Source organism: Falco cherrug, chromosome 4, assembly GCF_023634085.1.
Source record: "Falco cherrug isolate bFalChe1 chromosome 4, bFalChe1.pri, whole genome shotgun sequence".
In the NCBI taxonomy this organism is placed as follows: domain Eukaryota; kingdom Metazoa; phylum Chordata; class Aves; order Falconiformes; family Falconidae; genus Falco; species Falco cherrug.
The window spans coordinates 85,073,265-85,097,719 of record NC_073700.1 but is presented as its reverse complement, the minus strand read 5'-3'; the positions used below and the strand labels follow the sequence as shown (position 1 = coordinate 85,097,719).

General features: G+C 44.6%; 1 protein-coding gene across 1 annotated transcript in view; it reads right to left on the bottom strand.

The window, feature by feature from the left end:
• Nucleotides 1-286: 286 nt before the first annotated feature.
• The window catches only part of VOPP1 (VOPP1 WW domain binding protein), a 66,026-nt gene continuing 41,857 nt past the window's right edge, over nucleotides 287-24,455 (bottom strand). The window contains exons 2-5 of the mRNA XM_055707430.1: nucleotides 22,078-22,136; nucleotides 6,801-6,878; nucleotides 4,623-4,759; nucleotides 287-738 (exon numbers count right to left, since the gene is read on the bottom strand). Of these exons, the coding sequence (XP_055563405.1) occupies nucleotides 557-738; nucleotides 4,623-4,759; nucleotides 6,801-6,878; nucleotides 22,078-22,136 (456 nt within the window). The 3' untranslated portion in view covers nucleotides 287-556. The remainder of the gene's footprint in view (nucleotides 739-4,622; nucleotides 4,760-6,800; nucleotides 6,879-22,077; nucleotides 22,137-24,455) is intronic.

Here is a 24,455-nt window from a genome sequence, read left to right as displayed (position 1 = left end):
TCACAGCAACTTCTATCACAGCGTCTTTCTGTTCTGCATCAGAACCAAGCTGTACAAGAAAATCTTAAAAAGAAGATGGTGGTCACCATTTCTGGTAAAAGCATCGCGCTGCCTCTTCTACTTCTACCCTCTTTCTCTGTCATTCCCCTTAGATGAGGGCGATTGTGCTACAGGGTCTTAGGAGAGCGCACATCGCGCTGGGGCTGCAGGAAGAACTGCTATCAGTAGCCTGCCACAATGCAATTAAACCCATGATGGAAATGAACAATAAATAAAGAGGAAGACATACAGGTTTTAAATATAGGTTTCCATTAAAAGCATTACAAAGACAACTTCTCTCATTTTGAGGACAAAGAAAAAATCCACTTCTACTAAAAAAAATAATATTTAAAAATCACCCCTTTGCAAGTAACTTTAATGAGGAAAGGTGCAGGGAAGGGAGGGAGAGAGGACTTGGAGAACTAGCAAGTGTTCAAAAGGGCAGATGCCCTCCATCTCGGTCATTTTGCAATGGCACCTTCTTCTCACACAGTCAGGTCAGAGAGCCAAAGAGTCCTCACGTGGAGGATTTCACCACCTGCTCGTAAGGGGGAGGTGGCGTGTTGCAGTAGGAAGGTGGGGGTGGGTAAACCGGGTTTCCTTGCGGGGAATTGGGCTGGACGTGGAAAGCCATAGCCATGGGATTCATCACAGGTCCACCTGGATCTGTGTAATACGGCACTCCGGGTTGTTGTGACCCTGAAAGGAAGGAGAGGAGAGAAAAGGCATCAACAACGGCAGCGACATAAGCTTGTGCTCTCCCAGCCTGTGCTTTGCACCCTGAGACAAGTTTTCTCAAAGTGTTCATCAGAGCAAAGACAAGGCGTCACCTTTCTCCCACTCCAGAGAAATCCCAGGCTTGCGGGACTTACATTCACTTCTTGGGATTTCACCAAAAAGTTTCAAATTCCCGTGCAATGACAATCATTTAGTGAAACACAGGACACCAGACCCCCGGACAGAAAAGCCACCATGCTGGCGGAGAGGAGAGCTGTGGGGTCCCAGGTGGACAACAGGGCTCCCACTGCAGCCCCGACTTGGGTGTCAAGTCTCACCAAAGGGCTTCACAGATTATTTTGTGGGTGCTGGATCTGCCTGTAAGCCAGAGCACATCTCAAACAGATAATTTCCCTTCTAGGCATGACAGAGCTAAGGAGTAAACACGTACGAACCAAAACCCCAAGCTGAAGCCCATTATGGCTAGCTAATGCAATGGGGCAGGATCGCTTCACACAGATTAAAATTAGGAAACGATGTTGGAGCCTGCAGGGACAAGGAAAGGAAACGTACAATCAAACACAAAATTCCTTGGCCGTGACACATGAGGACTAGCAGAGACTGCTGCCATGAGGAATAACAAAGGTGGCGTGCAACCCTCCTCAGATAGCACAGAGGGTGGTGGAAGACTATTTAATGCAATTCCAGCAATTTAAGTCACAGACTGCCTCTATCTCAAGATGTAAATTAGTTTTCCTCTCTTTTCCTATTTAAATAAAGCTGGACTGGGAAAAAAATATAATCTTGGCTGAGCAACAGGTTTTCTTTTGGTGTGAGTCTGTTTTTCCTGTAATGACACAGCCTCTAAGGGATTTTCCCCTCAGTCACTCCCTTCCGTGACTTAGGGACACTGGGACTCTATTGCCACAGAAGGAATACAGGCTTTTTGAAGCCTTAAGTGTCCTTTAGGACTTCAAGTGTTCAGGAAGGAGCTACATACCAAACCCCAAACCACGTCCTTACAATATTGAATCAGATGGTTGAGCCACAAGGCACAGGGATGCAAACTGTCCCAGAGCCTGGGGTGTCTGCCTAGGGAGCTTTGTTTGGGCACTTGGAGCAAAAAGGATGGGAAGCAGATCAGGAATGCAGCTATTTCCTTCTTAACACAATAAGTTTCAACACCCCATCACAGTAATTTTTCCTGTCTGAACCAAGAGGGCTGCTCTACAGTCTCTCCTCCTCCGATCCAGCAACCAGAAGCCCCCGTTCTGCTTCCATGTACAGCATCAGCACACAGCTGTGGGACAGCCAGGCTGAGAACAGGAGCCAAGTCCCACCTCTCCGAAGTCTGGGCTAATACTCTTTCTGTAGCCTTTTTCTTAAGCAATTTTGTTTTAAAGTTAAATTCTGCCCAGCTCTGCATTTCTGCTGTTTCCACCCGCACAGGGAAACGTGAGAGGTTGGAGGCAGCTCACTGCATCTCATTCTTTAGGAAAATTACGGTTTTCATCAAAAGTTGCAGGTATAATTATTGAATTGGGGGGAGGGGGCAAGCGTGGACACCAATCTTTTGCGATATTTTTTCAGTTCATAAAACCCAGCAGAAAACAACACCCGAATACCAGCTTCTTTGGGGGGATCAGCTCAGTAAGTACTTGTAAAGCATCTACAAAGGGACCCCAGCTTTTCTAGCACCTGAACTACCATTTTGGGGCTATGCATGCCAGGGATGAAGTGAAAGATACCACCAGGTCTGCAAACTGCTGCTTGCAGGTGAGGTGTTCAATCCATTTTCCCAGTCAGACCCACAGAAAAAGCACTCCCACTTCAGGCTGCTGCTGGGGTGGCAGATGATGCTGCCATTGTCTCTTCAGGGAAGGAGGGAGATGGGCAAGGAGCCACGTGTCAAGGGCTCCACCTCAACAGTGAGCTGGTTACTGCTACCAGATCTAGAAAAGGAGCTAGTGGGAAATAAGAACTTGGTTGACTACTAATTCCCATTGCTTTTGTTGTTGCATGTTCCCACAAGAGCAGAAAAAAAAAATAAAAATGGTGAGGTTAGCTCAGAGACCAAAGCTCTTCAGTAACAGCAGTAACGGCCTGGAAGCAGGTAGCATAAGCAGGTCATCAAAGGGCTTGTGCCTGTTTTATATTTACCCACAACTTGTGTTCCATGAAGTGTCACGAAAAAGGAAAACCGTGCTCAAAAATTAAATCTGGTGTTTGCCAATCTAGCCAAAGACGCTCCCTGTTCGCATCATCTTGAGGTTATTTTTCAGGCTTAAAAATATTAGTTTAGTTTGGCTCGCCCCCAGCCCTCCGCTGTTGAAAAATAAATACTCTCTGTGGAAATGCTTATTCAGTCAAGCACAAAACCAGATGCAGAATGGAAGCCCTAAAAAAACCTCTTAAGGTTTAAACAAAAAGAGGGTGAATAAAATGTCAGTTTGTGTCCGTAACATCATTTTATCCATTTAGACCTGTGAGAGAGAGAAGCACGTCCTATGACTACATGCTTTAGGACGCCAGAAAGGTTATTTCCAAAGCCTGCACAAGGCACGGGGGTGTGCAATAGCCAGCAGGACAGCGGGGAGAGCCCAAATGTTACGTCTCTGTGCAATGCTCATAGTGAGCACAGTGAGCTAGAAGGGGTTTAGGATGCTTTTCTAAGGAGGCTGTCTTGGTGCAGCCACAGTATTGCACAGAGATGTAATGGTTCAGAAGACAATTTTTGATAGAGTGTTCTGAGGCACCAAAATTTCAGAGCGATCCTCCTTCCCATTATAAAATACTGAGTAGTATTTCCACTTTCAAGCCAGTATGAAATAAAAAACAAACTGCCAATTCCCCAAAAAGTTATCAGAAAAGATAATTATCCTCTGGCTTCAGCTCTCTAATACAACGTGCAACAAGATGACAGCCCGGGAAGAAAAGTGTCAGCATACCAAGCTGCCTGCGCATGACTGTGTACTTCCAGTGGCACAAATTAGCACTGGCTTATGCAATCTGGACAGTGGTTAAAAATGTCTCCGTTTGGCCTTGCTGAGGCAGGGAGAAAGCAAGCACCGCAGCCCGCACTCAGATAAAATCTCAGCGCTGTAAAAGGTTTTCCAGCTAGAGATAGGCTGGGGTCAAAATGCTCCCATATGGCACAAGCATCTTCTGCTTACAAGTGAGTCTTATTTTGTAGAGCTCTCCCAACTGGGACTGTCTAACAGCCAGAGGGGAAGGAATAACAAACTTAGAGAGCAGTCCTGCCGGGGCAGACATCACCAGGTAGATCCTCCTGATGCTCACAGCTATCAGTGATCAGAGAGCCAGCAATCAGACTGACAAGGGGAGGACTGCTTTGCTGCAGAAAAACTAGCACAGCAGAGGGAGGGAAAATCAAAAAGGCCAGACTTACAAGATAGGCCCATCTTGGAAGAAAAATGCTAGGCTTTCCTTCACCTCTGCCCATCGTTATCATTAAAACTCTATATTTAAAACTCTGCCTTCACATCACTGTCCATTTTGGATGCCTACGGTTTTGTCTACACTGCAAAGTGAGAGCCTCCTAGCCTTCTCCCATGCACGGGCACACAGCTGTAAAGGTGTTAGATGCCGCAACAGAAGGGAGCTCAAAGCCCTGTCATGCTGGGTTTCAAAAACACTTCTGTACACAGCAGCTGAATTACACTGTTTGAAAGGCAGGAGACCTCACTCCTCGCGGGAGGTGGCCGCATGGTTTAGTGCAGTGCAATCCCTCATCCACATCCCAGTTTCTAAAAACGAGCCAAACAAAACCCCCAAACCCACCCCTTTTTAAATGCCTTGGCAAATGTAAGAAATCAGTGCGACTTGTTTAACGAGCAGTTTCTGACCTGATGCAGTGTTGACTGGTTGTCTGGTGTAAGACACATTAAAAGTAGGTTCTTCTACTAGTGGAGGAGGGTACATCCGCCTTCGGATAAAGAAACCAGCTCCACAACAGAACAGAACTCCCATCATCAAAAGGAACCTAGGCAAAGAGAAGAGGGAAGTCAAAACCCACCCACATCCAGGCAGCTCTCAAACCCAGAGCGTTTGTCGAGAGAAACAGGAGTATCATCTAGCAATCATCACCCTACAACTTTTACCAGGGTTTCTTAAATAGGTTGTCTCTTGAGAGCAGGTCTATGTCATCTGAGATAGCACTCGTGGGGCACTTTGGGTCTATTACAGATGACTTCAGCGATTAACACTATTGTCCGATGTTTTCTGCCACAAAAAATGCAAATTTGGAACTAAAACGCCCTCGGACTTTTGGAAAGTTCAGGTTCATACCTGACCGTTGCACTGGCATGCTGAACTGAAATTCCAGGTCAAACTGCGTATCTTGGACACAAGCCTTGTACTTACAGCATCGAGGCCAGCCAGGAGGTTTGTGGGGGACAGAGAGGAAAACTATTCTGCAGCTGCCCTTAAAAGAAGATTCTTAGATGTTCTTAAATTACTCAAGACTGTAATTCTGTCTCCTGTGGGAAATACGGTAGCTGGCATTTAAGCTCAAGCCAGAAGACTGAAGCACTCAGCACTGAAGATGACAAGCTTTGCTTTGTGCTTCCTAGACAGGATACACATTCCTGAGGAAAAGGACATTATTCTGCTTCAGTTCTTCTCCCAGTTCCTTTTCCAAACTGACTAAGCTGTCCTCGCCATTCCCTTGGTGCTGTGGAAACAGGCACATGCAACAAGGGCAGGTCAGATAATTTTTCTTCTTCAGACAGTGGCTTTCGCCATATTTCCTTGATACCAGACATGCTGGTGGCTGGTGCAAGCTCCCGTAAACCCAAACGATTCTCCTGCCTCTAACGGCCACTTCATTTCAGGGCCTTTTACTGGAGAATGATGACAACAGTGCTCTTTTGGAAAGGATGGTAGTTGGCCAGAGGTAAGCCTACACACCACGCTCACCTCCCCAGGAGCACCGCCAGGTGCCCAAGAGGAGGAGCGTGACACTGCACAGCAGCGAGAGGTATTGCATGGAAACGGTCAAATTCTGTTCTTGTTTCTGCAGTGGAAACGAGAGCAGAAGGAGGTCCTGTTTCCCTGAGCCAATATTAATACATTCTCCCTTTTGGCAGTGTTCCTGCCAAGGATTTGTTCTGAACAGAAAAACAGAGATTTACGACGTCACCCCAGGGATTGAGATGCAGAGCTCTTCAGTTATATCAGTAAGGATTGTACACCAAAATCCCACAGTCAGCTTTGGGAAATCTCTGTATTATAGCATATATCAGGCTTCTGTTTTTCAGTGTTTATTTGTTTCAATTTTGAAGGCTTTTTTTTTTTTTTTAAGCAGTCTTCCAATTCTACATGAAAACGCCTGAAATCAGGTTTTCTAGGAGAGCTTTTGCTTTCTCTCTACTGTAATGGGAAGGTTTTATTCAGGTGCTTTCTTAAATTCCTCTCCAAAATGAATTTACCTTATTTTTTCATTACACATATAACAGTGATTAGTTTAAGCTTTATCCAGATTACTGAGCTGCTGGTTTCACAAGCTCAAATCTTTCTGCCTTCTTTTCCCTTGCTGTCATCTCCAGTGAAATCCTCAGAGTCACAAATGTACTTCTCTTCCTTTTTAATTGAAACCTCAATTCAGCTGGCAAGAATATCTTAAACCATGCCTAAATGCACAATCCTTCTTATACAATCCTCTTTTAAAACTCGGTGCCCAACAAAATTGCACAAACTCTGCTGCTTGGTCATAGCTGGGACAGGCATAAGGAATCCAGCAATTTTGTATAAAAGTGGGACTGCTGCAGAAGGCCAGCAGGACACAGAGGCAGGAAAGGTCAATGTGACACAAGTGACCTCCTTTTTCAGTGTTTTCTTACTACATCAGGGGAATCTTACAAGAAAAAAAAAGGAAGTCCTTGCATTTGTACGTACACACGTACATCACTGCGTACTTGTATCTGCTTTACTTTAAAATACTAGGGCTGGCAATACCCTCATTTAAGTCCTACAAACAAGACAAGAACAGGACAAACATAAAATTCCCAAATGTCCTGACCTACCAAAAATACCATAGTCGCTGGATAGAGAGAGCTCTTACACAGCATCTTGAACCACAGCAATCCTCATAGGAGCGACATCTGCAGAGAAACAAAGAGGAAAGGGCGTTAGGGGAGTGGGTGTCACTCAGACTGAAACGGCATCCCCAACCCTGATGGTGCTCCCATCCCTGCCCAGGGCGTCACTTACAACATCACCATCAGCTGGGGAGGCAAAGCCTCCCAGGGGTGTTCAGGGCCAGGCTGGATGGGGCTTTCAGCAACCTGACCTAGCGAAAGATGTCCCTGCCCACGGCTGGGGCTGGCCTAGATGATCTTTAAAGGACCCTTCCAACCCAAACCGTTCTGTGGGTCTATGAATAAGAACAGATTACCCTTGGCCAGATAAACTTGTCAATCACACATACACATCTATGACACAGCAATATCATTATTTAAGAAGTTTTTGCATGTTATTGGAACTGCCTTCCTATACACTTCTTTCAAAGCCAACTCAGAAAGACTGAATGTAGTTTATATAAAAGGACATGTTATAAAGAAAAGCAGTATTACTCTGTTTTCTTTCACAGTAAATGAACACTGCAGACCTCAAACATGAGCCATCTGAGGTTTTATTCACTGCAACAGACAATAATTGCAAGGTCAAAACTGCCAGATCACTCACTCTCTGCAAATCAGCAGCTTCCAAACAGAGAAACCACCAAGCGCAGAGAAAACTTCAAGCATACCATTATTTGCAAATTTAATGGCATTTTTTGCTTCTCAGAAGTTGTATTGGACCGCAACTGCCAACACCTCCCGTTATTTAATTAGGCTTTCCTCTAAAAACACCCCACTACATTTCAAATTCATATTTCATATGGCACAGAACCGTTTTAAAGGTGGTACAGCACCAATCACTGTAAGCACAAGGCACCACTTCATTACAAGTCAGCACATGCATTAATAGCAACCTCTGAACAATTTCTGTGGTAACTGCCGCTTCCCACCCTGATGAAACTTATTTAGCAGGAAAAAGGACAGAGGTAACACAGAAACTATGGTATGTGACAGAATCAGATGAAAACATGCAGATATCCACACACCAAAAGAAAAGAGGAGGTTACCACAACTGCATTGATCTTCTTAAGGGTGTTCACATCTGTATGCTTAATGCACGTATTGAATTAAGCATCTGGGTTTGGAAATTTTACCCAACATGCATGACTGTGCTCCCGTATTTGTATGCAAACTAATAAAAACTTCAATTGGATAACTGTACAGACAATTACACATTTACACGCTCAATTAACAAGCCTTCACTCACAAAATACGTCGTCACAGAGGCTTCAGCCTTTAATTGGGGCCAGAGAAAGATGCTCTATGGATACATAATCCACTGTTTTGCAAGTAAAAACAGTTACACGCTTTTCTGATGACAAGTAGGCAGGATTTCAGCAAGCCGGAGGACCCGATATGATCAGCATGGCAAGGTCAATTAATATGCTCAGGCACCCAGTTTGAGACTCGAGCAGAGTTTAAGTTGCTCATGCTAAAAGAGAAAATACCTGCTTTGCCGTCCCTGAAAGTGACTCATTTCCAACATCCTTCTTTAAAGGTTGCCAGGACCCTAAACAACTCATACTCAAAGCTACCAGACCTCACAAAACTACTGACAAGGCTCAGCAAGTTAGCATTAATTTCAGTTCCATCAGGACCAATAAATTAAGCATGCCTCTCCATGCTCCCCAAGTGGATCAACCCAGCAGGAGCTTTCAAGACAAACATTAAAGGCATGAACAGAACACCCTTATGAAATGGGGTGGCAGCCACAGCCTTCTGTTAAACCAGTGGTCACGGTAGCCCCTGTCCGGTCTTCAACATGCTTTTTGATTGGAGCACCTCACCCATATCGCTGGGCATTTGCCCCTTTTGCTGATGCTGCACAGTAAGGACTTTGCTGGGCCAGAAAAGCAGAAAGAAAACAAAGCCCATAAATCTAGAAGCCCTTCTTGAGGCAATTAAGGAAAAGAAAAAAGAAAAAGAAAAAGGATTTTAGGGATGTGAAGCAGCTTTATCTCTGCCTCCACATACCAGCTCTGTCAGCCAGACACCTACACCTGACCACAAGCAGGATGGGGAGCGGACGCACCAGGTTGGCCTCTGGCTCCAAAGTCATTGCCCAGATCTAGCCCCAAAAGCTTAACTTGCACTGAAAGTTAAAATAAAACAGAGAGCCCAGGGAGGCTGCACGTACGCCTCCCTCGTGTCCACCCTTGCCCTGCTTATTTTGCATCTGTTTTCTCCAGAGTCAGAAGAGATGGGAAAAGGCTATTTTAAATTATATAATTATGGTGTTTCAAACAACCAAAATTAAAACAGCATCGGCATGAGAAGCACAGTACTTGAATTTACTTTTTATTTTTAATTTCTAAATTGTCTGGGCTACAAGTCAGCATCATTTTTAAAGTCTGAGTGGCTGAGCTTTTCTTCCAGCAGAAGAGGGCTAAAGTATGGTTGTAAGCCAGAAAGGCTCAACTGCTCAATCTTCATGAAGCACCTGAGACCACTGAAGGGCAAACAAACAGGCCGCCAAAGAGTTCTGCCTCCTACGCAGATGATTGCAAACAATGATGCGAAGGAAGGAGTTGTCCCTCATCATGGCTGGATTCAGAGAAGCTCTATTTTCTAAGAGCCAGCAAGCTTCCCGAGGGAAGTCATCCAAAGACAAGCTCTGCACTTGCTGGGTGGATCTGCGAAGCTAAACCAGTATCACACCCAGAGGAAAATCCTTTGGGATCTGACACTAGTAACCTTCTCGCTTTTTACCCATAAAACCAATCAGGCACTTCATTTTAGGTGCCTGCAAGTATGGACACAGGCACCCGTATGTAGGAGCCTGGAATCAAGGCTGATGCCAGGGCAACAACCTGCTCTTTGCATTCCCCACCACTGGATAACAGCACCAAAAAAGGCTGGAAGAACAAGCAGCCCATCTGCGATCCTGCTGTAGGGGTACTGCAGGAGCTTTGCTGATCTCTTCTCAATTCAATGCACCATAAGAAAAACAACACAACTTCTGACAACATCAAACCCGATTACAAGAAAATTAACTTACTTACAGGAGCCGTATTTATTATCAGGTGAAAGACAACAGTAAAATCAGCTTATTAACGGAGAAACATAGAAGCTTAAGTATAAGCCTTTGATGTACTATCTCTTACAGCCTGACAGCAAATCCCAGCAGAATTAAGACCCTGGTTCGTTAAAAAAAACCACAATTACACACACAATTTGTATGCATACTCTTTAAGTCACGCTCACGCTTTAGCTCTGCATTATGGAGGACTGCTGGTGCCCAATGCCAGCTGAAGAAGACTGAGCCTCACTATCAATCTGAACTGGACCAAAGCCATCTCCTACAGAAGACTCTTCTAAAGCCAGTTTTCCTCTTTCACACATCGGTGATGATCCCAAGAACTTCATTTCCCTAGGGCAATGCTTCTTTCATTGATCAAAATTTAACCCGTTACAGCGGATAACAGATGATCCGTTAGTTGCTTTGCTAATCTGCAACCTCACCAAGCATATGGTCTCTCTTTGAAAACTGTCTGCAACATGAAAAGATGTACCTCCGAAATCATACATCATTCATAATTCAGCAGAGTGGAATTAATGTGTCTGCCTGTCCAACGACTCGCACTGCTAGTGCATCAAGGAACTGCTGCGTCAGAGACAAAGTTACCCTGCCTGTCAGATCACAGCACCAAGCTTTTCGTATGGGTTCCCACTTAAATCGTGACTCTGAACTTCTTCCCTTAATGGACAGGCAAAGCACAAAGTTTCACGTGAGGGTATACGGTATGACCCAAGCCCCACAAACAAACCCCGTTTTTTGTGCTCAATGAAATGGTCCAGAAGCTCTTCTCCATTTACACCATCTACACAGCTGAACAAGTCCCTTCTTACCAGAGCTGGCACAGCAAAGAACTGCATCTAAAAATAATTCCCTGATTGGCGCTTGCTGAGAAGCGGAGATGTTAAAGAGTTAAAGCAAGGAATACAGTCTTCAGTAGACTGTGTGGCCATAGTGGTCCGAGTGTTCCCTGTCCTCACTCAATGTGGGTATTCCCCATCAACACCATCCCTTTGAAATGCAGGCTGTAGCATTCCTAGGCTTCCTCTCCAGACTGATGCATCATATGTGCCAAAATCTGATTTAGTATTTCAGATATTTGATTAGCAATGGTTTTTGGAAGAGTAAAATGCAATGTAAATTGTTAATCCACGTGTAGTGGCAGAAATCCTACTGTAGACGCAGAAGCAAGAGGATGGGAGAGTGAAAGAACCACAAAACACCCACAACCACCAGGTAACAGTAAACTGCATGATTTCTAACCAGTGTCCTGAAGACAAGCCTGACTTAATTCCGAAAAAAGGTTGCATGCCAGTCATAGGTGATTGCTACGTGTCTGTGTAAGATCTATGAAGCAAACTGGGATTCACTGGAATACAAGAAGCACTGGCAGTGTCTGAAGGGGAGGGACACCAAAGGGAGACAGAAGTTTAGATCAAGGAGGATATTGCAGTAGACCCAAACTAAGAACAGAAAAGCAAGATAGTGGGGGGAATGACTAGTAGCATCAGATTAAGTTATGGAAGCCCCAGCTGTGGTCCTAATACTGGCATGGGCAAAAAACCAGAAGGAGAACCATAAGTGCTCATAAGAACTGGAAGGGATGGACTGGTGAGACTGAGTCACCTCCAGGCAGACTCAGTGCTGAGCACTCAAAGCCAGAAGGCTGAGATTTGCTACCATTGAACAGATGAAGGCAGACAGCTGAAGTGTGCATACATATTCACTTGTTCTAGGACAAAAAAGTTTTGGTTTGTTTGGTTGTTTTTTTTTTAAAAAAAGTATTTAATCCACCTGGAAGTCAACTGCCAGGATACAGTGGTGCTGAACAGAGAAAAATAAAATGAGCCATGAAACAAAAACAAAGTAGGCAACCGCCACAAATTGACTAGCAGAAAGAATTCTGAAGAAGCTCAGAGTCTTGGCTGTGCTATGTACAAGGTGTAAAGCCACTGGGCTCAACCCGACTGCACTGCCACAAGACTCAGAATTAGACCTGAAGGGTGAGCAATGAGGAACAGGATCAATAGAAGGCGTAAAACATAAATGAAAAGAGAGGGAGTTATTTTTCTACTGGGTTTGTTTCACCATTGATCAATCCATTTCAGACCATTCTGTATGTGCATTTCCATCTTTCAATAAAAAGCAGGTTTCAAAGCAAAGCCGCTGCCTGTACCGCTACGTAAGGGAAGACCCAGGTTATCGACTGCATGCATGGGGAAGACCACCAGGCATGTGGAGGAACTTAATGCTGCAAGCATGGGGGTGATGTCATCCCAAGGAATCCATTTCGCTACAGCAGCCCACTGAACATGGAAACTGAAACACAGGGTCCAACTCTGCACTCAGGAGTCCCACCTAAGTAGCTATTTCTGAGTCCCAGAGGGGTTTCATCTCTCTCCAGAATGACGCGGTAACACAAAGGCCACATCCCTCCGCTGGCACCCACTCAACTGCTTGAGGAGCAGTAACACGGGCAAGGTCTTTGGCTGGTGGAGCAGTGCGACGGGCAACTTCTGCTTCCCAGCCCTGGTCTCAGTGCTGGTCGTGTCTCCTTGGCCGGCTGTGTACACAGCCTGATTTTCAGCCGGGACACAGTTCCACCACAGTTACTTGCAGCCACAGGTTTGCAGCACCCAAAAGCATTTCTCTTTCTTTTCTCATACATAGCAAAGGCAGTCTCTTAGCACATGGCACAAACAGTGCCTTGTAAAACTCAGGTCTGATTTTGGCAAATATATAACTAATATATATAACAAATATGTAAGTATATATATGTAACTGCTTCACAGATGAATGCAGTCATGACCTCAGTGGCACATCTGTACTTGAGAGTAAAAACCCATCGCTGGTACCCAGGAGAGCACTGGAGACAGAGTTACCCGGGCACTTGATAAATCACCCAGCCCTTAACTACGTACAAAAACGTAAGGCAAAAAAGAGGAAAAGGGCTCTGTCAGGTCATTTTTTTTTTCTCCAGAGTAGAAATAACAGAGACAGAAACAATATTTGCTCAGATTAGATTTCTGTCTGCTTTGACAGAACTAAAATCTCCCACAACGAGACAAGATGCTTGGCTCCTATCCTCCACACAGACATGAAAAACAAGAGCAGGCAGCAACTGAAAAAGGGATTATTTCTCAATTATTCTTTAGCTGAAGAGCCTATAACCACTGTCTCTGCACAGAAGCTCCACAGAATATGGTAAATCCTCCCCCACTTCTTGTAGAATGAGAAGGATTTGCTCAGTTGCTCCTATTTTCTCAATTATTTAGCTGAATAATTGAGAAATATTCATTGAGAAAATTGAATAATTGTCCAGTTGCTCCTAGTTTCTCAATTATTCTCTAGTTGAGGAGCCTATAACCACTGTCTCTGTGCAAAAGCTTCGCAGAATGTGATAAACTCTCCCCCACTTCTGATGGGCTGAGAAGTATTTGCTCAGTTGCTCCTACCAAACTGACCCTTCTACAAGCCTTTTACTACGCAACAGCTTGCCATAACCCCAGCCCTCTGTTCCCAGAGCCCAGGAGGAAAGCCGCACCACAGAGGGACCCTCCTTGTTGACTGTCACGGCAGCATCTCTCACCATGTGTGAGACTTTCTGACCAGCGCACGTGTGCTGGCCAGAAAGTCATCCAGAAATTTTCTCTGCTCCCTCTATGGCAAAACCCAGCAAGAATTGCTGTGGTTTGTATTCGGTACCTTAAATAGCCATTTTTCAGCATCAGCTGCAGGCCTTTCTTTCGCAGAATGAAGCAGAGAGAACCAGCATAGCTTAAGGTAAACAATGGATAACCTGTACAGCAAGTTTTAATTTTCTGGAGGTAGAATTGTAAATGTCTAATACCAACAGGAATGAGGACTCCTAGTTAATCATCAGGCCCCTTATTACACGGATAATTAGTTCTTCATACCTCAAGCTGCTCCCAGTGGGTGAGCAGCCCTATTACATCTAATCGCAGCTCTGGGAGATGATAAGCAGCCTGCTGGCAGGGGGCGATGGGTGTCTACTTCAATTTAAAATACTAATGCATAGTAAAACTTTTTCTTTTCCTTCACCAAGGAAATGATCAAATGCCAAGAAGAACTAATGGCCAACAGTAGGTGCCACCAAGTCTTTCAAAATTTTAATCCAGGGTCTCTCTATCCAGAAAGGGTTAGAAGCTTCAAGATGATTTCGGGGTCAAGCGCTCCTTGATGCTGTCCACCGGGGCTCAAACCAGGTATGAGCCTTCCTCTCCCACTGACAGGAAGCCAGAAATGGATTCTCAGCCCTGCACTGGGATTCTTGCCTGGGACATGGAAAAGTTAATGCTCGGATGTGTATTTCAAGTTAAACAGCCTCAACTGGAAAAACTGAGGCTCACTCATGATAAGACACAACCGTGGTTATTGCATACTCTGGAAATGAAAGGCGGGGTGGGACTGGGTTCCCTCCTCTACCTCTGCCAGCGGAGTTTGGTTTCAGGGCAGCACTCCGCCAGACGCCAGGGACTGCCCTCTCCTCCTCACTTTCCTCAGAATAAGCTGCCTACACCTGGTCAGCCTCCAACTCCAAAACTGGTCAGAGCTTCGAATCTCGGATTAGGTCAGTCACCTGCTTGATTGCCTGTGCAGGCTGAGATATTAAATCTCTCTCCCCTCTTCAGGACTCACTCATGGCGAGTTAATTTGGTAGCCTAATTCTCCCCAGGTTGCGCACCGGACAACCGATCTGTCGAAGCAAACCCAAGCACATGGCAAGGCATCGAGTTGCTGGGTGATTACAGCAGCCAGGACTACAACCTCAACAGATCCATCAACACCAAGGGAAGCTAGTTCCTTATTTGAAGCAAGGCATGTACCACCTTAAGGGCACGAACCACCGAAGCTAGTTGCGATGCTTTGTACCATTACTGTTTAAGGCCACGCAGGACTGAGCAATGGTGGTGGGGTTTTGTTGCCTTTATATGCAGATGATCTGATAATTACTGCTGTCTTCCTTCACTTACGTTCTTGTGCTGAACTACATATGCAAACAGGCCCTTCCTGCGGCTGCTCGCTGCTAAATTGGTGGCCCTGGCCTGAGTCCAGGTCTCCGTTTCTGTATGCTGCCAGCCATTCAAGGTGCCTGGAAGCATGAAAAACTATTACGCTGCCTCCCCTCTCCCTCCCTCCATGCTGGCTTTAAATCAAACAGAAGAATAAATCAACAGCTAGATTACTGCCCTATGCACACACCTGCTGACACTTCATGCAGCTGTAATTGCAACGGGAATGCTAAGTGTATCATCAGGAAAGCCAACTTAATTAAAAGCAGTAAACACAACAGGATGCGGGGCACAGAAAGTGGCTCTCATCGTGAACATGCCCTGTGTCTAGACTGGGTTTTTGTTCCCAGCCTCTTACACACATTTTGAACAAAGAAGTGCTCTCTAAGCTATCTTAATCAGATAACAGTGAGAGAAAAATCACTTTTTTATTGTTTGCATCTGGAACGTTTTGCAGATTCTTGATAATGCACAAAGTTACTAGTATAGACTGACCGCCAAGCACGTAAGGGCTTACATTCAAACCACAGGTGAATACAGCTGTGTGACAAATACAAGAAAACTTAATCTGCAAAAGAAATGGAATGTGTGGAAAAGGCCAAGAAATTTATATAAAAAACCATGAAAAATGACAAACAATACAATCAGCATTCTCCATAATAAGAAAAAGAATTGACTGTTCCCATGTAGGGTGGGAACATGTTTTAAACGTGAAGAATATTAATTAACATTCCTTTTTTAGGCTTGCATTCATGTTCTTATACTAATTATAAATGAAAAATTAAACAGATTTAATCAAATAAATGTGTAGATGTGCAGCTGTCTGCAATAAACTACTTTCTATGGCAGAAACATGCTAAAAACACAGCACTTCCACCCGCACATGCCTTTAACATTAATTCAGGTTCTGTTTTGCATAAAAATTAGAACGAGTTTACAAGACAGCACTCCCTTAGCTTTATTCTATTCTTCACACGTTTGCCAGCAGCAATGGTTAACATTTTCTTCCTGAGAAAGTTTCTATGTTTCTTTCTGCAGGTCTTTCACCTAGTAGCACATCAGTAAACACCCAAAACATACTTAAGACAAGGAACCCATGGCAGAGCTCCAACGAAAACAAGGCAGTATTCAGGAGGCGGAAGCAGGTACAGGCTACCTAGGAGGAGTTGAAAAATGACCACATACACAGGTGGGTGTGATGGCAGGAAAGCCAAACCTCACCCACCAGTGACAGCTGGAAGCTGCACCAAGTGCAGCAAAAAAACTTTCCACCGCTACACTGGCAGTGGTATCTGCGGACCAGCTGGAGAGCAGCAGTCATCATTTACCTCAACTTCAGCAAGGCTTTCCACACCATGTCCCTCAATACTCCTGTACCCAAGTTCAGACATTACAGCCTGGACAGGTGGATGGCTAGGTGGGTAGAAAAAAACCTGGTTGGATGGTGGGGCTCAGAGGACAGCGGTCAGCAAGCCACACTTACGCTAGAGAGTATAAAGTCATTTCTGGTAGTACCACCGAGGTCTGGACCTGTCCTGTTGACCAGCACGTTTCTGGAACTGGTGATAGAGTGCTCTCACCAAGTCTGGAGATGGCACCCAGCCAGCGAGCTCCAGGGCAGGGCTGTCACTCAAAGATCTAGACTGGCTAGAGGAACGGCCCGACAGGAACCTCATGAAACTGAACAAAACCAAATGCAAAGTCTTGCTTGTGGGAAGGATGAACATCTTGCTGGCTGTGGAACAGCTCTGCTGAGAAGGCCCTAGGGGTCGTGGTAGACAGCAAGCTGAACGTGAGCCAGCAGCGTGCCACAGCAGCAGTAAAGGCCAACAGCATCCTGGACTGTGTCATCAGAAGCCTAACCAGTGGCTCAAGGGGAGTGACTGTCACTTTCCACCGAGCATTTGTTGGACCACACCTAAAATACCGCATTTGGTTTTGGTATCCCCAGTAGAAAGAATGAAATTGATAAATGGGAGCAAGCTCAGCAAAGGACCACCAAGATGGTCAGAGGCTGCAGCACTTGCCCTGTAAGGGGAGGCTGAGGGACTTGGGTTTGTTCAAACGAGGGAAAAAATGGCTTCAGAGGGATCCAAGAGCAACTTGCTAGTACCCAGGAGGAGGTTACTACGATGACCGAGTCAGGATCCTCCCAGTGGTGCAGAGTGGGCAAAGAGATGATGGACATTAACTGAAACAAAAAGAGGTTCTGACTTGGTATGTGGAAAAATCACCCACCATGAGGACAGCCAAGCATTGGAGCATGTTGCCCACAGAGGTTGTGCCATCTTCTTCACTGGAGTTTTCCCAAGACCTAACGGGTTAAACCCTCGAGCAATCTGGGCTGACCTCATGGCTCACCCTACTCCGAGCAGGAGGTTGGACTGGAGGTCTCCTGAAAGCCCTTCCCACCCGAGTTCCTCTCCAATTCTCTATTCAGAGTTACTATCTTTTCCTCTTACAATATCACGTTATTTAACAATTCAATGCACAATAATCCAGCAGGATGAGCTGAAATAGTGTTAACTAAGTACCGGACAGCATCAAAACTCTTCTCTCCCTCTAAGTCTGCCAACCCCCTCCCTGCGGGCAACTACTTCACTGACCCAGCAACATCAGCCACAGCACCTCTATCGCTGTGGACACGTGCTTACCACTCATACTCAAAAACATTTGTGCTGCTTTATAAACATGCCACGGAGCCTGGAAAGGAGAGGATTAGAAACATGCAGGTTCTAGCATCTGGAATTTATCACCTCATTAAAAGCTTTGATGTGATGGCACCTAACAACAGGAGGAAAAATAAACAGAAAAGACCTATGGGATTGGTCAGTCATCCTGGGGAACATACTTCAGCCTGCAATGAGGGGACATTCACAATCATTCTAATCAAACTATTCCTCAGCAGCAAAATGTAAGACAGCTTTCCCTCTACTATTCATTCCCAACTGAAAAGGGGAAAAAACAACCAGAGTATCTTACACAAGGAGGTCATTTTGCAATCTAATGCATTCACTGCCATTATTCACACTATTGCCACATAGGAGAAGTATCTTGATCATCTCTTCCCCCAGACATCAGCACTTCAGCTACATCTAGAATAAAATTGAGCTGGCTTATTTAATTGAGAGAAGGATGAGGATCCATGTAGAGGATCAGAGTCAAGTCTGTTGAGACAGCTTTAATTCTGAATTGCTTTCCGTGCATCCACACAAGATGATGTATGATCTAATTCTTTAAGCAAAGTCAGGGATAACTTGGCTCCCTGCATTGCCAAAGGATAAGAATTAGACTCCAATAACTAATTCCTTTCTCTGCTTTATATTTGTTTACTTATTTTTTCAGGCCACATAAATAAGAATTTTGCTGAAGCAGAAGGAAAGTATCTAACTGACAATATCCTGCGACTCAGGCAACGAGGACGTGGAGAAATGGATAGTTTGGTTAGCGAAGCAACTTAGGAGCAATCTTGGGAATTCTCTGTATCAGTAATAGAAGACCAATGTATGTATCTCAAAATCCTGGCAAGCTTTCCATGATAGCTTCTGGTCTGAAATAAGTTACATCTTATTCACACAGCAGAGGCAGAAAAGTTTGGAAAATTATCAACTCCTCAGCCTAGCCTTCAGAAATGGAATTATACTTGGAAGAAACAGGCTTGAATTAAATTTTACTGCTGATCTATGAAGTCTAGAATAATTATGTTCACTGGAACATAATTTTTAAAAAGGTACTAATACCATTAAGCATTTGGACAGAGAGATGTATCATTAGTTCTGTAACAGAGACCTCCATTCTTTGCCCTAGCTGTTAATACAGAAAGCATAACCAACAAGTTTTCAGAAAGCTTTGAGTCCCAACTCTAATAACTTTTTATTTTTAAAATATGTACACTGGAAGACAGATTGAATCAAAAACTAAAAACACCTTAAGCTCCAAAAGAAGAACAGCCACATCACTGCAGGTTCCCCCCACCCCCAGTGTAGCTGAATTTCCAGTACACTTGTTTTGGCACACTGATTTCTCATCCCATGTTCCTCTTGCTTAGCAGACACAGTCTTATCTCTGTCTTCGGATGGCTGAAGTAGAGCCTTTACAGGAAAGATTAACTCAGCTATCTTGCCTTTAAACTTCCGATAAAAGCAAAGAACCATTCTATGTGACAGTCCAACTCAGATTTCTATTACTCTGGGCAATTTAAAGAGAAGCAGGCTCCTTCTAGGAGGATGTGCTACCCACAAGAGATAAGGCATATGGACATGCCAGTCTAGGGGTGCCTTGGTCTGAGCATGCCACGCTAGATCTGTGAACAGACACAGGACTCAGTATTTCTGAGCTGACAAGCCAACCTTTTTACTGTAATAAAAAGTGTCTCCAAGAGAAACATGACATACTGCCAGCATGGGACTGAAATCACAGGGAAACCATTAAAAAGGATTACATTGCTGGGTTTCAGAAGTCTCCAAAGATAGTCTCAAGACCAAAGGACCAATTACATATGTTAACTGGGTAGAAAAAACTTTTGTCAGAAACCAACGATAGAAAGGAACGGAATGAAATCTATTGCAAACTCATTTGACTAAATATATCTGCTTCATATGGACTGTTGCTCCAGAAACTGCAAGTTAAAATAAAACCCTATACTGTACACACTAGTTTCACTACAGCACATCCCAAATCTAGACTTGCACAGAGGAGACACTCTCTGGATAAAGTTACGTATTATGCCTTTAGATGATTTAACATCTATCCATATGCTAATGGAGAAGATCCTATTCATGCCTCCACCCCCACAATATGCAGAATACTCCCTCCCATTTCACCAGCGTTCACCAAAAACCGTACTATGCTGATTCAACACTGACTCAAATGTGCTAAAATGAACAACTTTCTGTGGGATTAGCAAGTTGAATTAACTCAGAAGCATGTCAAACAAGTGCCAAAGCAATAGGACTTCAGCCTAAGGTACTGAGGTTGGTGTTGTGCCTCTCCCCTACTGCAGGCAGCAGACACTGAAATTGCAGGAGTAGCAGAGCAGGAAACCCCCGGCCTGCAGACAGCGATGACCTTCCTGTTGTTTTGATGCATGCCCCCGTTAACCCTGCTGGGCTCCTGTGTGCTCAGATACCCTCTCTCGCCTCCCTTCCACATTGCTCCACTTGCCACACATCATCTATCCTCTGAGCTTTACCATCCCCACATGCTTATTGTCTTTCCTCAGCGTTTTTCTTCTTCACCACTTAAACTCACAATCACAATAACATCACTAACGGACACTCACCACCACACTCACCGAGCACAAACATCCCACCCTTTCCCCTTCCTTTTTCCATTTACTAACACGATCCAACAGACTGGCAGTCCATACGCTCCTACGTAATGACGCAGGCAACAGGGTGCCGCAGTAACTATCAGAGGCACACGCAACTACTTGTAACAGTCTTCCAATTAACTTGTTCTCTTCCCCCACATTAAAAGATCTCCCAAATCAACCAATGACCCACCAACACCACAGCCCTGCTCACAACTTTCTTCCCTCCAATGTTCAAAGCTGTGTGCAATTCCCATTAACCTCTCTGACAGACTGGAAAGTAAAACACACTGCTTTTCTACAAGACACTCCATTTCAGCACACAAAGAAAACAGTAAACTAGTTACCAAAAGAAAACCAATTAGGAAGTAACCTTGCGTGCATCAGGTAGTAAGCCTCCCCTTGCACCCCCTACTTTTGCAGGGCTCAAGATGTATTTACCTGTGGCACGAAAAGTCTGAGCAAACACCCAGTATCTGAGTAGCTACCCCTTGGTAATACAAAGGGAGACAAAAATTAGCTGCCAAAGCATGTGGGGCACAAACGTAAGCAGAACACCGAGGTGATGAGTAACACACTCCTGAATGTCAAGGTACAGTGAGATTTCAGTAATTTCATAAAATCCCAGCTTCTTTCCCACATTGCAGCAAAACAAAATAAAATGTAGGTGGAACCAAAGGCCTGTTGTTATTAGCATGCAAAGAAAATGAACTTATTTAAATTCACCCATCTGTTCTGGCCAACCACTATGAGTAATTCTCAACACTTCAGTCACCTGAAAAAAAAAGACAGTGTGTTCCGGGCACAAACATTTCCTAAGCAGTTAATAATCAGGATCGCAGATGATTAAACCATACAGCATTTCATTCTTCCAGTGAGCTTTGTTTCTTGCCTGGCTTGCTGACTGCCTTTTGTCTCCAGCATTTTTCTCTCCCCTTTCTGGCAGATGAAAGTGGAGGTGGAGAAGAAAAGGGAGGGAAGTTCTTGGGTAGCATGAGGATTACAGTAATTTCCAATCCTTCAGCAACAAAGTTTTCTCAGGGAACAGATGTCCTAACGCTGCACCCTACTCCTCCACCCCACTTTAATTTTTTATTTTTTTTTAAACTTGCATTTACAGGTGTTTGCAATTATACAGTTATATAACTCGGGGACAAAGTTTAGTACATATGTCCTTTTTGACCCCACATCCACAGGGAAGATACCTCCCACCCACACATTTCCTCTGCCTTTTTGTTGTTGCTGTGGGCCATTTAAAACAGAAGACTGCAACTCGGAGAGATCCTCACTCGTGCACCTACGGGTCATTGACATTCGGTTCACACCCAAGCCTGATGTAAATGTAGATGCCACTCATCAAAAGGCCAGTTATTTCACGGGTGACAAATCATCCCAACTCCCTAAACTGAACAACAGGAACCCACTTACTTTCAAAGTGTTCCTGGTATCCTGCCTGATTACCTGCCCTTGTTCAAAACAAAGGAAGAACTGTCCTCACATGGCTCTACTTATGTTTCCTTCCAGCACTCTGAAATAAGAGATGTTTAAGATGCTGCATTTTGGTTTCGATTGGAAAGGTCACCTGGACTGGGTGGTGAAACAAGTCTGTACACTTTTCCTTAATGAGGAGAAAAGGAAAGAGATGGGACGCTGGAAGGAAGGAAAGGAAAGTGTATTGCATCTTCATTTTTAAATTAGAGAAAAGTCTCAGAATCTATAGAAAAAGTATAATCAGCAAAAGAACAACACACTAAGAGCCTATGGAATCTAATTCTCTCTTGAGCACTAGAAAACACAAAACCAAAAGCGATGACTACTTACATATAGTATGTAGGATATAATCCTTCAAAGTACCAGCAATGCTTTTTGGCCTCCGTACACTACAAAGAAAGAAAAACATAGTATTAATGTTTAGGTAACACAATGTACAATTATAAACACAAGCATACAGTATTTATAAATACTCTGAGTATTTAGGAAACGTTTATATTCCTACAGATTCCCCAATCCCGATAGGAACTGACTTCCCAGTTGCTGTTGTCGGCAAATGGCAGCATGCCCTGCCAGGGCTGAGATCCCTCACGGGGGGGCTCTGTCTGTGGGCCCCACAGCTCCCCAGGATTCACCCACAAAGCCAGCACATTCAGTGCTGGCACAGGACCCAGCTGCACGTGTTCCCTGGCAGAACTGCCATCTTAAAAGATAACAGAGAACTTCAGTGATTATAACCACAAACGGGCTCTTAAGAAACCTCCAAGGCATAACCAGTTTGATGACGCTGTGCATATGACTACATCGCAAATTCAATAACATTGAATTTAAGAAGAGAATTATTCATCTTTCTGGAAGTCTCTGGTGCGCAGAGCCAGGCTCAGAGAGCAGCGGAATGGAGAACCCATCCATCCCATCTCCTCTTCCTACAGCTTAGAAATATCTCAAGCGTTCATTAAAGTACTGGGGAGAGGAAACCGCGTTCTGCAGCCCAGGGGTATTGTTCTCTTTTGCAGCTTGCCAGCATCTCCTTGTGAAAGAATGGCAACAGGCACTTTCTCAGCGTGTGTGTGCAGGCATCGTGGGAAGCACACATCATTACAGGCACTGCCAGAGTACAGACGGCAGCTCAGAACAATAGCGGCGCTTAAAAAAAAGAAAACCAGATGTCAAGCCCAAACTCTATATACAACACACAAAATATTTCTGCGTATCCCGCTGACATCGCTAGCATAAAAATGCTGCCTTCATTGCAGACGCAGCTCCAGGAGCTCTGCTGCAAGCTGTATTATCCGATCACATACGGCCAGGGCATTGCAGGACACCCTCTGCAGAGCGGCAAGGAATATTTCGCTGGGGTTTTAGCAACAATTCCCAGCACTGCTCACACCTGACACTCGATGTCGGAGAGCGCTCGGCACAGCGGTGGGTGCTTGGATCATCCTTCATGTTCACTTGGCAGCTCACCTTTAAATAATAGCTCGTATAAGTTTATTAGCCTCCCTGAATCCCAGAATACTGAATGAATCCAGTTAAGACAAAGACAAAGTGTTTTTAGATCCCTGACTCTCACTCCTCATGAATAAGAAAGGCTGCAAGCTCTTTAATGAGCATCTGATGAGCTAAATCACAGACAGATCAATTACAGCCCATGAAGACAAACTGCTATGGATTAAATTGTTAAAAGAGGTATAGGAGATGGAGAGGGGAGGAGGAGGAGGAGGAATGATACTTTTGATGCATGCAATCAGGTCTTTCCACTAGTACAACAGGCTCACACCAGTCTCCAATGTGCACAAGCTTTAGCTTCTGTTGAAAGGACTGGAGCTCTTTTCCTCAGGATAAACACAGCAGAAGCCTCCTTCCCCTCTCAGATCAATGCCACAGCCCAGGCAGTATATGCAGGAGGGCTCAGAGGCTGCTGCTGGAGCAAGTACTGTTCAAAGATCCATCTCCACATTTGCCCTACTCCTTTGCCCCACCCCCCACCCCCACCCTCACACCTTCAAAGCCTCCAATTTTCCAAGCCTTTCTTCCAAATATTTTCATCAGCTGGCTGTTTCCTCGTCATCTAAAATTAGAAATACACCAAGTTTCTCTCTGTAACACCCTGCAAACACATATGCATTGTAAACCCAGCCTGTCTGCTGCCAAGTCAGTGAAAAATACTTGGGCTCTTCACCTTTGAAGATGCCCTGGCTAAAATCCCTGCTGCCTGCAGGTCGATCCCTTGGGAACCCTCATTTCAGAGTCCGGCTCGGGATGTATGCCGTTCAATGTTTTTCCTTCCTGCTTCTCAACCAATATGAGTCACCATTTACCTCAACAGCCTTAAAGCCTTCGTCAGTCTTGAGCATTTTAATTGATGTTTTCCCAGCAATGTTTCTGAGCACGTGGAGCCTGCATACCCTTTACAAGTGTAAAGCAGACATTTATATTCAGTACTCATTCTGCTCGCCCTTCTCCCCATATTTTGATCTGCTTTACAAGTGCTAAAATGAGTTGGGAAGATTCCTTCTTTCCACAGCTCCCAAGTTGTACCATTTCTGTTTCTGCCTCTTAACAATTCTGTGTTTCAGGAGCCAATATGCTTACTGCTGTCACAGGGGTGGCTCCAGTTTTTGCAATTAACAGTTCCTTCTAGCTTACAGGGCTTAGATACCTGCACTAAAAATCTTTCAGTGCCCAGGCTTTGCTTTTGTATGGGC